The sequence below is a fragment of the Anastrepha ludens genome, chromosome 6 (assembly GCF_028408465.1).
Source record: "Anastrepha ludens isolate Willacy chromosome 6, idAnaLude1.1, whole genome shotgun sequence".
Taxonomy (NCBI): domain Eukaryota; kingdom Metazoa; phylum Arthropoda; class Insecta; order Diptera; family Tephritidae; genus Anastrepha; species Anastrepha ludens.
Genome location: NC_071502.1, coordinates 120,961,283 through 120,977,428, shown reverse-complemented (window position 1 = coordinate 120,977,428; position 16,146 = coordinate 120,961,283). Strand labels below are relative to the sequence as shown.

Here is a 16,146-nt window from a genome sequence, read left to right as displayed (position 1 = left end):
AAAATCAACCAAGTATTCGCTCAAGGCGAATTGGGTACTCTTGAGTAGTTCATCATCCTTGGTATTCGCTCATGTCGATTCGTTGCCATCTGAACAACGACAGATTGGACGAGTGTGTGAAATGATTGTGCAGAATTTAGCTGGATCTCCCAAGTGACGTGGCAGCCGAAGTTCACCTCACAATTTTCCTGTTCACCATAGTTAAAAAGCAAACCTGGTAAATCGATCATCCTTGAGATTCAAACAAAGTGTTGCCAATGGGATAATTCCAGTAAACACCCGAAGCCGAGTCAAAGCTCTCCTCAACAAGTAAAGTTTCAAATTTTAACCATATTAAATGCGGTTTCCGGAAAGCTTATCAAAATGCGCGCTCTCGCCAAACTTTTAAACTACTTTTAATAACTAACTTCAGAAAAGCAAAGACAATCAAGAAGCTACAATTAGCTAGTGACAACTCTCAGACTTGGGCCGTTCTCACAACTAACCTCTAACATATTTTCGTTCTCTCAAACCCATATTAAGCCCTCGAGCCGACACATTTAGATACCAGTTGCTATTCGCTTTAAAATGTTGTAGGTAAGTTCAAATTGTAATATTCAAATAAATCAGTCAGGATTGCTGAGAAAACGAAATCATTCTGACGGTGAAATGGGAAAACGGTCCCTAACAGTGCATTTAGTTCCAACTACAGTCGTATCTACGTTACCGGAACTACCTGGATTTACTCGTACATATACTATATTCATTAAAAAAACACTGTCGTCCAGTAGTAAAAAAACTGTGCGCACTTCTCACAATGTGGAGAAAAATTACACGACACCAAGTAGCTATGGCTGCTGAAACTGTAAACGTTTTTCCTTAACCCTATGTAAACAGATGCAACAGAAGTAAATTGTATATGCCAGCGATGGCCAAGCTACTTGATAGCCCGAACCATTTTTCAAAATTTGAAATTTGTCACGAGCCGCTGTCCCCTTAAAGTGGAATAAAATCATTCACATACGTACTTTGCTTCGAATATTGAAATAATTCGACAATCAGCCATTTTTCATTCAGGATTCAGTAATCGACGTTGACTTATATTTAAATTGCAGAGCTTGATCATCTTGCATCTCTATTAATTATAATTCTCCAGATGTTTTTTGGGTCATAGCTATATGGAAAATGGAAAGCTCGATACAAAATATTTCAAGCCTTGAAATCTATTTTAGAATTCCGTCAATATTCCTTCTACCTTTTTTATATAAGTACGCGTTGAGTTTTTTATTTTTTAATATTGGAACTCGGGTACAATTAACGGGATCCACAAATAATACTTCTAAAAGCCACAGGTTGGCCCCCCTGTTATATGCTAAAAATGCATTATGCATCATAACAATAACTATCCCATTCTACAAATGACATGAGTTGCTACTTCCCAAACCACTGGGATTGAAAGCACACTTTTTTGTTGGAAATTAGAAATTACACTTTATTCATTCTCTCAAGTTGTTGTTTGTTTGTTGGTTGATTTGTGATGGTAATTTGTTTATGTTTATCGATCGTCGTAATACAAGTACAATACAAAAAGTCGTTTTTTTTTTTTCAAAATAATAAAAATAATCTGCCGCTCTGCTGCTACCGCTACTGCCGCCTTCCTCTTCTTTTTTCGCTCTGCTGCGACTGCCATTGTTAGCAAGTCTTCTAATTCGCAGATCTCCAACAAAGCAACACAACGAACGAAAAGCCAGACGCGCTAATATTAATATGACTTAAACTAACTAATAACGAAATGTAATGACAATATTTCTATACGAAAAATGTATATGTGTATGTAATTTGTGCAACAGATGTTTTGTTGTTACTATACAAATACAATTTGTTATTGTTTATGTGAATATTAGTACGCTAATTCTTGTTGTTGTTGTTTGAAGAAGCCCTACAGTGCAGTAGCCGCCCGCACGCACGCATGGGACAAGCTACTATGCCAAAGACAGCGCAGCCACACATCGCTGGTATACTCTTGACATCTGTCAGCGCTCTGTGGAACACTTCATACGTTTGCGCTTTGCACATACACCACCACCGCCATACAAGCAATGGCTGCTCACAGGTTGCACACCTCCACGCTCTCAGCATCACAAACGTATCGGCATGCAAGGGGAGCGCCACTGGCAGCGTTGTGGTTGGCAAGTGTATATGTTGGATGCGCACGCGTCTGCACGCCACTGCAACTGGCCAGCAAATGCTCAAGGTACACCACTGTTGTGTGCTGGTGGCTTTTACATAGTTACTCGCTTTTATTACTTACAAATCAGATTGCTTAGTACTGTATACGAAATTTCTAATTTTTATGTTGGGGATTTTGCTATTTTTTTGGTTGATTTTTTCATATTTTTTTAGATTTTTGTTACTTCTTCAATTCATTTTTTCTACTACGTCTTCGACTTTCAACGCTATAGCGCCTACTTTTCGACTTCGACTACTGCTTATTCAACATTTTATATTCTTCAGCGAAATTTCACTAAATACGACACATGGTTGTTATTTTCATATATGTAATAATCATATTTTACATAATATTTTTGTTTGCATTTTTAATTTCATATATATATAATTATTTGCATTTCTATACATAACAGAGGAAATATGTATATGTGGGTGTGTAGTGTATTGCACAAAGAACTGTTTTTTACCAATTTTTGAAAAATATAATTATTCGTTCTCCAGCAACAGGGGAAATTGTCTTTGTGCAATTGGCATCAATAGGTGAGTGAATGAGAAGTGATTTAAGAGTTTGTGTGCAAGTATGCTACTGCGAACACAGTGATTCGGCTATTTTCAACGCGCACACATACTTGATTCTTATTGTATCAACTTCAGTCGCAACTTCAACTCCAACTGCTGCTATTTTTTCTAGGTTTGCTTAAACGCTACTCCACATACACTTTTTCATTTTAATTTTCGCTTTTTTTGCAGTTCTATAAATTACTTGTTTTTGTAACAACTTCAGCGCCTTTGCACCTCCATTTTGTTTAAATATGTATAGTATGTATAATTATTATTAATAATTATATATATATATATATTGTATTATGTATTTATGTATATTAAGTATTTATAGATATAATAATACATTTATAAATACCATTAATTTAGTTTAGTTTTTACGTTTTCGCTTCAAAATTTCAAATGTTTCATAATCAACTTCCATTTAAGCTTATCACAAAAAAAAGAAATATAATATAATTATTATTAATAATAGTTCTTACAAATTGAACAATAATTAAAAATAAAAACACATATATAGGGACTTAGTTACAGTGTGTGTGTGTGTTGGCGTGTGTTTTGATGTTTTTGGGTATATCGATGTTGTTTCAATTATTCCTTTATTTTGCATAGATGTGTGTGTTTCCTTTTTAGATGGCTGTTGGTTGTAAAAGTTCGTCCTTTTGTTATTTTTATAGTTTTATAGTTATTTTGCGTTAATTTTGACGAGCAGTTGTTCGTTCTCAACAATGTGGTCTTCCCTTCAATCAATGCAACAAAAAGATATCATGCGAACCGCAAATGAAGTGGAGTGTAGAGTATATTCATAAGAAAAATTTTACCGCCTAAAAGTAGGCTTGAAGTGGTGGTTACAAATTTTTGGGCCGCATATAGTTGCTGCTAAACAACCTTCTCTTCGATGTGTGTGTGTGTGTTGTTTATAATGCGATGTACGCAACCGCCCCGTTGAGAAGTGTGTGAATATACCAATAGAAAATCAATAAATTTTACGGTTCAATGTACTTTTTGTCATGATCACGCCCCACTTTTTCCAGCATCCAAATTGCAGTCGCCTCAGTTTTCAGTTAAGCGTTCTCATTTTGTTGTTTATGGTGGTGGTGGTTTTATTCATTTAATGGTTGTCTTTGTTGTTGCTTTGTTGGTGGTTTCTCACTAATTATTTAATATTTTTTAACTATATACTGTTTCTTTGTTTGCTTTATTTAAGTTTAATTAATTTTAATATTAATTTTAAATTTAAATTTACATGTACATTTTATTTAATAAGTTTGTTGGTTGGTTGATTCCATTCCCATTTGCTTTTTAAACTTTTACTGCTTTTGGTTGTAGTGTTTTTGCTTTCTTTCTACTTTGAATACGCAAGTTTTTCTTTAAATAACAACAATAAACGTTGTTGAAAATATTTATAATTATAATTACACAAAAAACAAAAAAAGAAATATCAGAAAAAACATTAACAAAAAAGAAAATCGTTGTTAATATAAACGCAAAAAACTCGAAAAGAGAAAGTTTTTTCAAATCTTACAGCAGAAAACGTTTTTTTTTCTTTTTGTTTTTTTTTTTTAACAAAATACGGAAAATTAACAAAAAAACAATTGGCAGCGTCGATTGTTGCGATCTAACACGCTTTGAGGTAACCTACTAGCGTTGTTATTTGTAACGATTTATGTGTTGAAATATTAATAACATTTACGTGGATACTTTGCTTCCTTGCTTTCATCGCGGCGAAAAAATAGACCCAATCTTTCTTTTTAGTTTAACACTTGGTTACTTTATGTATATACAAATATAAATTGTTGAGTTTTTGTTGTTGTCGATAATGGTCTTAGCTCCCCGAAAATAAATTAAAATCACAAAGTAACGTAACATAAATAGAATCAAGCTGGGTAATGGTAATATAGACATACATAGAGACGAAACAGTTTTTTGGCTCGACGCATATCCCGCTGCATAATATCGAATGTTGCACATTTTGTAATTCAATATTTGTGCAACGATTCATCTCCTCCCTTATTCGATGTTATGAATATTTCAATACTAAACCAGCCATTCATTTGTAGAATTTTTTCTTTGGCTCTGTGCAACCGATTCTTTCAGCTTTGGGAGATCAGCTACTGCTGTTTTCATCTTTGCTTGACAGCTGCTTTTTCTGTAAATCTTGTTGGTGATCTTTCTCGCTTCCACTTTGTTTTTGGTTGTTGCTGCGTTTATATTATTACAAATTTCTTTGATGATGTTGCTTGTTGCATTTTAATGATTGTTTGGTTGGTTGATTTGTTTGCATTTTGTTGCTTTATTTGATGTGGATGTTGGATTTGTTTTTGTTGTAATTGTTGAATTGATTTATTTTGTGTACAAGTAAATGGCAACAATAAGACCGTACAGACCCAATACTTCAGCGAAAATAAGAATCAAAATCATACCGACGAACAGACGCGGCTGTTGTGCTGTACCTCTTACACCAGCATCACCAACAATACCGATCGCAAAACCGGCCGCTAAACCAGAGAAACCTACCGATAGACCGGCACCCAAATGAATGAAACCCCTGGAGGACATTGAAGAAAGAGAAATAAAAATAATAACATAAGTATGCCGGAATAAACGGTCTGTAGAGTTGAGCAAGTTAAAGCGCACTATATCTTACTTGAACAGTGAGTAATCTGAAGGTTGTTCCAAAGCACCAGCAATAAGGACAGCTACGACCAAACCGTAAATGGCAATAATACCAGCCATGACAACGGGAATGATGGATTTCATGATCAATTCTGGTCGCATCACTGACATGGCAGCGATACCAGTTCCTGATTTGGCGGTACCATAGGCGGCTCCCAGAGCTACAAAAAATACGAAGGATAGAAATAGTTTAAAAGCTCTATTATACTCGTATATACATAAATTCAAGAATTATTACAGTCAAAGGCACTTTTTTAAGACTTGAGAAAGTACGCAAACGGGAAGAAAGCATCGAATACAAATTGTCTAAAATAATACGTATGATTTTGAGTTGGACCTACCTTCAAGTATTCGTTGGCAAACGCATACCTTTTTTTTAATTCAGGTACTTTAGTTTTTGGAAAAAAAAAACAACAACTTGAAACAGAGTTATAGCATTCGTACCTCTAAAGGCCCACTACTATGAGGCCCTCTGTTCGATACAGAAATGAAAAGATCAATTATATACAATTTGAAGTGACCGTAAATGTGAATCCGGGTCGTTCTGTTACTGTAAAACCGACTGCCGTGGGAAACGGCTAGTGAAGGTTGGCTAAATAAAGTTTACCCTAGAAAGCCCTACATATTTAGGTCACATTTTTCACCAGTTTTCATCATTTGACACTAAAACGGAAATGGGTGTATTAGTTATCCCATCCACACTTCCCTTTGGCATGCTTTAAAGTTGTGCAAATGATTTGTTTGAGGAAGGTTCCCCTTGGATTAAATAAATGTTTTGTAAAACAAAAAAAACCTTGAAATTATTTTTAAAAAAATTTGCTTTAGAACGCATCATAAAGCTTGTTGTGGTTAAAAGCAAAAACTTAATTGGCCAAAATGCCGAATCAATAATTCTTAATGAATCAGGTATTAGGTACTGAGGTATTTATTTGTCGGCATTATACAACTTCTTCCAATTACAGAATTCATATTGGTCACATGGCATGTATACAATTAAAGAAAAAGCTTGCGCAATCATTAAGCAACTCCTAAAACAAACAGAAGTGACAAATGAAATAGTAAAATAAAAACTTGAGGTAATGGTAACTATTTATGTATAAGTAAGTAGTGCAAATACAAACACAGTTATCATACTAATAAAGCAGATACGAGTGTACTTGTTTGAATAGAGATAAGGCCGCCTCAATTTGTTAAAAAAAAAAAAGCAGAACCGAAGTGGCTTCTGAGAAATGGCAGAAACGCTGTTAAAAAAAATCCCAAAGAAATGCCTGAAATTTGAAATGTCTGTGCCTCTGCCTCTGCAAGAGCGCATGATTCAATAATGAGAGAGTTGGAGACCAGAGTAAACGATACTGAAGTGCAGATTTACCTTGCAAACCATGATAAGAATGCAATGTTTTTGATAAGCATTCACTTCTAGAAAATTATAAAGCAGTAAAATTAAGAATGAGGGACTTCCAGAACAAAGCCACAGCAAAATTGTTCTCATAAAAAATAAGGAATATTTTGTATTTAAAATAAACGAATGAATCATCGATTTTATTCGGGTAATTTTTCTGCGACCAGATAATAAATGCTTACTTACGAGCATACCAATGAATTCAGAAATTCTAATTAAGAATACGCGACCGCATATATCGGATATATGTATATATACATATCGTATATGTATATAAAAATCTTATAAAAAATGAGAAATAACCGGTTACAGCCAATAGCGAGAAAACACAACAAATTAATTAACGTTGCACAAACCAGCCGTTGAGCGAACGTCAGTAGACATTCAAAGCTTGAAATATAGCTGGCAGCCGAACAAAAATACGCGTAAAATGGAGTTGAATATTATTTACACAGATAAATAAATGTATATACATATATGTATATGTACATTCAGCAAATATCGAGTGCTTATGTATTTACAATATATAATATATAAAACGACATTAATATGTACTGCTAACAAAATTAACTCAGCTTGAAGGACATTTTCCCCAATTGGAACATAGCATCGAACAAATATATACACACATACATATTTACATATTGACAATGATCAAAAAACCGACATTTGATTTGCTTATGCCTCTCTCCTTTCGCCTCTCGAACATACACACGCATTCACACTACCACTTAAAAGCGGAACGATCGCAGTATTTACGTGTGGCGTATCGCTAGTTGCCAACAACGCAGGGTGAAGTTGGGAGTAAAAGCGACAATAACAGTCAGGTAATCATGAAATATAACGACCGTCATGTGATTTCATGCTAATTATTAACACAAGCCGTGATAATATAATAGCAATTACGTGCGTACTTTTTGCTAGCTGTCAAAATTTTACGGAAAAGCATCGAAACTTATTGCTAGATATTGAGGGGTGGGAAAGAAAAAGCTTTGCACTTGACTGTTCCATTTTTGCTATGTACCTTGAGATACCAAATGTGAGGCACACACAATATTGTGTTAACACAATTTCAAACTATGTACCTATATTTCCTTTTTTTGGAATAAGCTCTTATCGCGCGATCAAATCTAAAATGAAACGAAGCCATCAATTATTCACAGAGAGAAAATAATTCAACTACTTCGAGAACTTCACCATTTTATCTAGTGCATTGTACAAAGAAATAAGTACCTATACCTATGTGTATTTTTCATGCATATTTTTGTTGGAGGAATGCCACAATTGCAAATAATTGAACTGATCTTCATACATAAGCAAACACTGAGTACAAGTACAGCCCAACAAAAGCTGTCAATAATAAGCTGTACTGAAATGAATTGAATTATTGCATTGGGACTTCGATGCGCGTTTTTGCAACAGCCAGCCCAGTCTCTGTTTTTTGCTTACCGCCTCTACCATCGCTAAATCACTTGTGCTAATACTACTAGAATCGCCGGTTTGTCTTTAAAAAATCGCACATTATCGTACATGTATACATACATATACATACTATACATACGTGTTTGTTAGTTAGTAATATTCGTTTTTTGAATAATGAAATTTGAAAGTAAAATTAGTATGTCAGTGGCACTTGGGTTTGGCCGTCGTACGAAACGACGAATAGCCTCGAAAAGCCAAGTTTTCATAACGATTGCACGACAGAAGCTTAGCTTTTATTGGGTAGCGCAATGACTTTACTAATTGCGCGATTTATTGGGTTCTCTTATTCGAATAATAAGTTTCAAGTTGCCAATACCACTTTTTTCTTTTAATGAATATAATGTTTCAGGTCATATTTGTGCACACATACAAACAGCAGAGTTATAAATTAAGCAACACTGCACGTGAAACCCGTTTGACTGGGTACAACCATTGACGCGTTCAAATTATATGAATTTTGCCGATGGATTTTGATAAATTTCTACTTATGAAGGTAGCTTTAATTATCCCGGCTGGAAAAGGTACGAATTCACTTTACGTGCATTTAGCAAATTTCACTTTAATTCCACTCAATTGCCTCTTAACAAATTGATGACAAGATCAGCGCAATGGGTATTTAAACCACATTGTTTGATTGTAAATAAATATAGTATAAGAACCACTTTTCGGAAGAATTGAAAAATGTTTATTAATATTTAGGATGTTATTTAGTAGAAGAAAAACATTCAGTAGAGCATGCGAATGCTATAGCGTCACTGCCAATCATGTTAGAATGTATCGACCAGTACTACGACCATTATATAAAATAGTGTAATTAAGTAGTTATGTGTTACTGACAATAAAATATTTTTTGTTTATAGCTTTTGGGACACCATGAACAAGAAATGCAATATGGCATATATTTTTTCCAATTCAAAAGTGGTTTTAGATTATTAGTGCTGAATGAATGAATGTACACACATTCATCTAAATGACCTCCAATGTTATAAAAGTTTATTTGAGCTTCGTTTCATTCTTGCTTTGAATGCTTCTATGTGTGAATTCATATTTCCTTTAAGTAAGTGCATATTTAAAAATTAATTAGTGACTTCGAACTGGAAATGGCTTCACATTCCACAGCTCTGGTCAAGATATATTACAAATGTCCAAATAGCGCATAAGGCTTAATGAACTGATGAACTAATATTAATTAGTTGGAAGTCAAAGCAAATTATGTGATATGTTATAAGAAATCAAAATAGAGCATTAAAAACATGTTAATGTATTACAAAACAAACTGCAATACTATAACAACAAAGCTGCATTGAAACAGCCAGTGCATGTGAAACAAAAACAGGCTAGCGCACAACGGCAAAGGAAAAAATCGGTGCCAATAAAACAACAATGAAACATACTTTTCTTTTTTGCGATTTGTTTTAATAGAATTCATATTTAAAAACATTTTACGTCACAGTTGAGCACAAAAGCGTACAGACGTACTAACGTAGCTTTTCGTATACCCAATGTAGAGAGCATAGTTAAAAACAGCAGACACAATAAAACAAACAAAAAAGTATGAAATGGAGGAGCACCGACAAGAAGCAAAAATCGTGCAAGAGAAAAGTAAATGAAAATACTACAAGAATTTCAGCAAACGCGAGAGCTAATCTTATCAACACAGGAATAGTAAAATATTTAATATGCAAATTAACTGAGAGCCCACCAAGCTGAAGAAAAGAATGCAAGCATGAAATCGATAAACTAAAAAATAAAAATTTGCAAATGCGCATCATAATAAAAACCATAGATATATGTATGAATCTCATGAACAATTTAGAAGCAGGTGGTAGGTGGTACTTTTCATTTGGGATTCTTGCACATTTATGCTGTCACTATTTCAGTATATGAATTTGCACACGTTAAGTATAGCAAACATGGCGATGCTACAAGCGAATACACTTTTTGGACACTATAAAAGTTATGCCAAAGTTATTCATAAAAGTTTGATTAAAAACCTTAGGGTAATTAAAACTGAACGAGAACATGAATTATGCAGTACATATGTATGTATTTGCACATGTTTATACATAATATTTATATGAATCGATTGGAATAAAAAGACGAATCGATTCTCCGACTTTAAATACGAGTCAAATATTTTTAAAGCACGCTGGCATTGAATTCAGAAAAAACACACATTCTTATTGGTACACACATGATAAATGAATTAAACAGCAATTATGTGTGTATGTATATGCGTGTACGTACATAAATACATTTGAGCGATCATGTATGCCCGGCAATAAATTAAATAAAGTTGTGTAAAAGTGCCAGTGCAACGTGCGTAAGCATAGCAGACCTTTTCGTTTTCCCCTAAATGAAATATGTACGCTCTATTTCTATTGACTATATCTCGAATGATGACGTTTTTCTCTAACACAGTGTACACGGATGCAACTGTATCCAACAATCCGAGAGAATGTGTCCAGAGCGATGAGCGTCCGGAGGTCATTGTTATGCTATTCTGTACGTGCCTCAGTGGCAATTTATTGCGAATTTCTCTGTTCTTCGAACACAAACCGGAGGCTATGAAACTTTGTGGTCGACATACCTCCACACTTACATACGACTAAGATGAATGCTACTATACAAAAATAATGAAGATGAACACACGAGTTGCTCCCAAATTACGAGGAACGTATACAAAATTAAAAAGAGCGATCAACGCGTAAGCGTCTAGACATGCTGGCACAATATATATAACCCAAACATTTTCGTGGGCGTTGCGGTTTTTAAGCCAAAAAGAGTTGATTCTATAACTGCTCACGTATCACGTGCCAACTACTTAACAGTGGTGATACCAGTCGAATTAAATGAATAACTTTAATTTATAAAAAAACTTCAAAAGTACTGCAAACAAAACGCATATTGTAATTCTCATTGATGGTTCGAAAAGGGCGTTCGCTCGCGCTTTAAGCGATAAGAAAGTAAATAATATGAGACACAACTATAAAGCAAACCAGATGGCATGGCATATATAAATACATACGTAAAAATGAAGCCTTTCAAAATTATGAACACATAATATAACTCCTCTACAGATGAAATAACAACAGTATTAATGAAATAGATTTGCTAGGATAATTGAGAAAACTACATCCCTTTATACGGAGGTAATATTAAATTTTAGAGCATCATGCAAATAAGCATTGAAGATCTCCCATATGGTCAAGCGGCAGGATTAACCTCGTTTTTATCGTTTAAAAAACTTGATCCTCAATTATACATATGTACAATATATTTTTCATCACTTTTCTTCAGTTTTCACGATACTAAAAATAATTAGAAGTACTTATGAAGACTCGAGATAATAAGCTGAATTGAGGAAACAAAACGCTTATTATAATATATTCATTAAGAATAACAAAAACAAAAAAAAATCATGTGCTCAACGATTACATCCGAAGCAGCTTTTGTTTGCATGTTTATGCATTGTTTCTCTTTTTTAACTTCGGTAATAGCGTGTGCATGTGAATGACTCAATTGCAGGGAATATTGAACGACAAAGCAAAAAGGAATGATAGTAAACGAAGTAAGAAACAAAGCAAAATTCTAGTAAACGAGTGTGTGGGAAATTATAGTAACCTACGATAACAGTTACTCATGTGACACGATACATCTTTATAACCTACCGAGACCAAGCAATACAAAATCGTTTTACGTGAAGCACGAGGAGACATGTTGCTTTTCTCATAATTCGATATCTACGAGTATTTTGCAACTTTAAAAAGCATTTCAAAAAATTTAATTATAAAAAGAATCTAATGTGATATTAGCATAAGGTTGTTAGCCAATGATCTATTACTGAAACGCCCATCTTGAAAGATATGAGTGCATGTAATGACTTCTAGTAGTAATGACTTTTAATATTCAATTAATTTTAGTAATTTTTCTATTACGTAAATGCAACTTAAAGAAGCATAACAAAATATAAATCTTGAGTCGGTCAACAAACGCCTACAAAGTAAATTAACTTTTTAAGAAAGATGGGCAGGCGAAAGATGAAAAATGAGGACAAATGTGCATGCAATGCCAACTACAACACAGTATCTTTATCAAACATGGTTATCAGTTGAATTTGTTAAAATAAAGATTTGGTCATGTGATATTTGTGGAATTAAGGGTAGAAATAAGACAAGCAAGAAAACGAACGAGGATAGGCCGGTTCGATTACGCAAACGAGGGTCTCGTGACCAAATTGGTTATTTTTAATACCAACGGTTAATTTTATATAAAAATAAAAACCTTTTTGAATACTATATTTGAGGTACTGATATTTAACTGGCAGCGTATATTTAAAAAATTTATTAACACAGTTCGGTTTAAACCATTCCAAGCTTAAAAAATAGCCCAATTTTACTTGAATTTGCACATTTGTATGCAACGTTTGCTTTCTTATCGAGGGCCTTATGAAATGGCTGTGATATCAAGCATCAACACGTGACTGCTATAATAGGTAATGAAACATACTTTAAAATCTGTTTTACAATAATTAAAAAAATGGTTTATTTGTTTTTTACACAAGTAAACCCATATTTATGCTCAAGGAATTGTACGCAATGGCAACGTTGCCCAAGGCAAAGAAACATGAGCGTGTCTCATGACTTTTCAGAATTGAACGGCATTGCATATGGTTGTGTGGGTGAGCACTTTGCCGTACGCAATTCATGCTTAACCTCAAATTTTGCACCACCCTCCACATCCCACGGAACAAATCCACTAGCACAATTCCAACTGGTTTTCTATCAGACGTTTTATTTATTGGTTAGTTGAGCTCCCCTTGGCGCTTATTCTACTGACTCATTACTTCCCAAGAAAAATGCTCTTTTCTCTATCTTACTCTCCTGCTTGTCGTTTTCATTCAAATATCTGACAATTGGTTTTCTCTTTTTAACTTGTACGAGAGCGCTTGCAAATGGCCATTTAGAGAGCACTGTTGTACATGCAAGCATGCAATGGAAGGGGATGCATATGACTAAATCTTAATAACGTCTTTCATTTTTCATTTTACTCCGCTCGATTCACAAAAGCTAAATCGAAATTTTGCTAAGTGAATATTAAATTTTTTGTATACCAATACGACTGGAATACTTGGCAGCCGAAAAAACTGTTATGTTATATGGATATAAAAGTCATGCGTGAAGGGGTCTCACTTAAAGCTTTCTCTTATATACACATTACATTACTGTGTACAAATACCCCATGCAGCTCACTTTACGTTTTACATCTCATGCCAAGGATCCGCAACATTTTGCGTAAAAAAATATGATTCCACTTCTCCCTTCATTTTAAACTTCCGCAGTAGCCTTTCCCGTAAAGGTCAATGAGTGTGATATTGGAGCAATCATTCAACCACTATTTCCGTACGAATTCAATGAGAGAGAAACTTTCAACACGCAACCTAATTTCTTTCATCATACAGCATACCCTCAGCTCCGCCTCTACTTTCCTGATATCGTCCCACTATTAAAACCATTCTCATTTATGTGTATACATACGTATATATAAATTCTTTCGTCCTACCTCCCTGCCATTTCACTAACTAACTATATACATATGTACATGCCTTACAAATTTCCTTCATTTTCCTTTCATCTATCTTTCTTTATCCATCTGCCAAAATTTGCTATTTTTTTATACTTTTCACATATATGTAATGAAAAGAAATCTTTGATTCAAATTTAGACATACCATATGCAATGTTTACCCGAGTTCCCTATTGTTCAAAGCCTTTTTAGTTTTGTTGACGTATTCCCTTTTTGCTATGTATACAGCTGCCACGGGATGCCTGCTACTAAAGCTCATCACGGCCATTGTCACCCAACTAAGGAACAGAAAAACTATGTTGGCTGATGGCATTAATGGCCAAATGGTTCAATGCCTGTTGTAGGAAGGTAACTGTGCTGATACTACGTCTGACTGTTAAAGCCAGTCAGTCAACCTTCGTACTACATCTGTCTACCTAGTGCATTTGCCATCTCCCCGAATGCGTTTCACTGCTTCGTCGTCATATGATATACAAATGTGTGCCTGTATTAAATTTTTGCTTTCAAAGTTACTTACCACTGAAAATAATGGCTGAGGCTGCTCCCATAACTCCGAAGAAGGGTCCGTAGATGGGGTTATCGCTCTGTGAATCAGACATGATTTCTGTTTTGTGGTGTATGTGCGGGGTGTTTTATAAGTTTTTCTACGAAAAAGAAAATTTATTTGATTTTTACGATAGGGCTTGCACTCGTTTTTTACAATTTTTTTTATTTCTTTTTATATTCAATTCGGTTCTTTTGTGTGTGTGCTGAAGGGAGTTTCTGCTGTACTATTATTGCGAATTTATACGCAAATTTTCTTTCTTTAATATTAGTTTATTTTCTTTTTATATGTATATAATTTTCTTGCTTTTGTAATCAAAGAAGGAATTTATAAATTTATTTGCGTTTTTACTTGATAGCACTTTTCAAATTTCAGAGCTCTTCACTGTGACTGCTGCTTGTCGACTACTGTTTTTGCCGTTTTCTCTTCAATTGTTTCGCTTCGTTACGTCTCGTTTTTTATTCTGTCTCGTCATTAACGTCGGCAACGTTGTCGTCACCTTCTGTCGTCGGCGTGTTCGTGCTAAAAGTACTATTTTTCGTACTTTTTCGTAGTTGTTGCTGCCTCTGTTTGTGTACCGCTGTATTTTACACTTTATCGAATTTTTATTCGTTACTACACTTGCCGATTTATCTTCGATTATGACTGCTGTCGCCTTATGGCCTGCAGGCCTGACTCTCAACTCAACAGAGTTCCTTTTATAAAACCAGCGGCACAATTAAATAGCAAATTTACGAATAGAAAGTAACAGCTTTAAAGAGAGTATGTTTATCTGTTTTGCCAATATTCTGGAAGACAGATACAAAGAGAAATTGCAATACAGCAAGCCGAAAGGTTGTTGAAAAAATAATTTCCCAAATATAGTAACAGCAACAGTAAAAACCCAGTAGATATCAGTCGAAATTGATGCTGGTCGCTAGTGGTTATTTATTTTTACCACATTCGCATCGAGTCATTACTCTTTGAGTTCACTCCTGTTCAAAGCAACGGCGCTCCTTTTTGCCACTTTCTTTTTGTATTGCCTTTCAACAAATGTCGTGGCAATTTTTGACGCCTCTCCTTGCTTGCGTATTCTTTCTAATTTCCCCTGCCAATCTTCAAAGTGAATCGACACTATCGTCTACTCTGAGCATACCATGTGGGCATACAAAGCACTTTTCAGCAAACATTACAAACTAAATTCAATAATCAACACCCTTCACTTTACTTTATTTCATTTTTTTTTTTTTGAACTTTTCGACTTCAACACACTACGCAGACCGTAAATAGTGTAATTTTTTTTTAGTTCTTCACAAATTACACATTTTTCCATCACTCACTTGACTAACTTGTGGTTAGTTTTAGGCCTTTCTTGGGTCTTGACTGGTAACTGCTGCTAAAGCGTAGGAGTTCAAATAAGAACTGGTCGGTTCGGTCGCTGGCAACACTGTGAGTGATTTTTGATTTCTAATTTCAGTTCCTGCACTGAACGGAACGTCAAACTCTGTCCTTCTGTTCTTCTACCCGTTTTGTAGCGTAGAGTTGTCAACTCCCAATACACATCAGCTGTCGCACTTAACAAACACAATTTTTATATGACTATGCTCTTCACACCCATTTTATTGCCGCTTACAAATGGATATAGTTGTTACATTCACATGATTACAAATTTGGTCATATGACTTGAGAATTTAGAAGCAACACTGGGTTGG

At 34.6% G+C, this 16,146-nt stretch overlaps 1 protein-coding gene across 4 annotated transcripts; it reads right to left on the bottom strand.

Moving 5' to 3' along the window:
- Positions 1 to 3,948: 3,948 nt before the first annotated feature.
- Positions 3,949 to 15,911, bottom strand: LOC128868111 (V-type proton ATPase 16 kDa proteolipid subunit c). Of its 4 annotated transcripts, none has more exons than XM_054109864.1 (4): positions 15,784 to 15,911; positions 14,429 to 14,555; positions 5,417 to 5,606; positions 3,949 to 5,317 (listed from the first exon to the last, which is right to left on the bottom strand). In XM_054109864.1, the coding sequence occupies exons 2-4, from the start codon at positions 14,508 to 14,510 to the stop codon at positions 5,113 to 5,115; spliced, it is 477 nt and encodes a 158-aa protein (XP_053965839.1). In that variant the 5' UTR covers positions 14,511 to 14,555; positions 15,784 to 15,911; the 3' UTR covers positions 3,949 to 5,112. The 4 variants fall into 4 exon arrangements, with proteins under 4 accessions (XP_053965839.1, XP_053965838.1, XP_053965840.1 ...); XM_054109863.1 differs by having other exon boundaries at positions 15,775 to 15,910; XM_054109865.1 differs by lacking the exon at positions 15,784 to 15,911 and adding an exon at positions 14,807 to 14,905.
- Between the last annotated feature and the right edge of the window lie 235 nt (positions 15,912 to 16,146).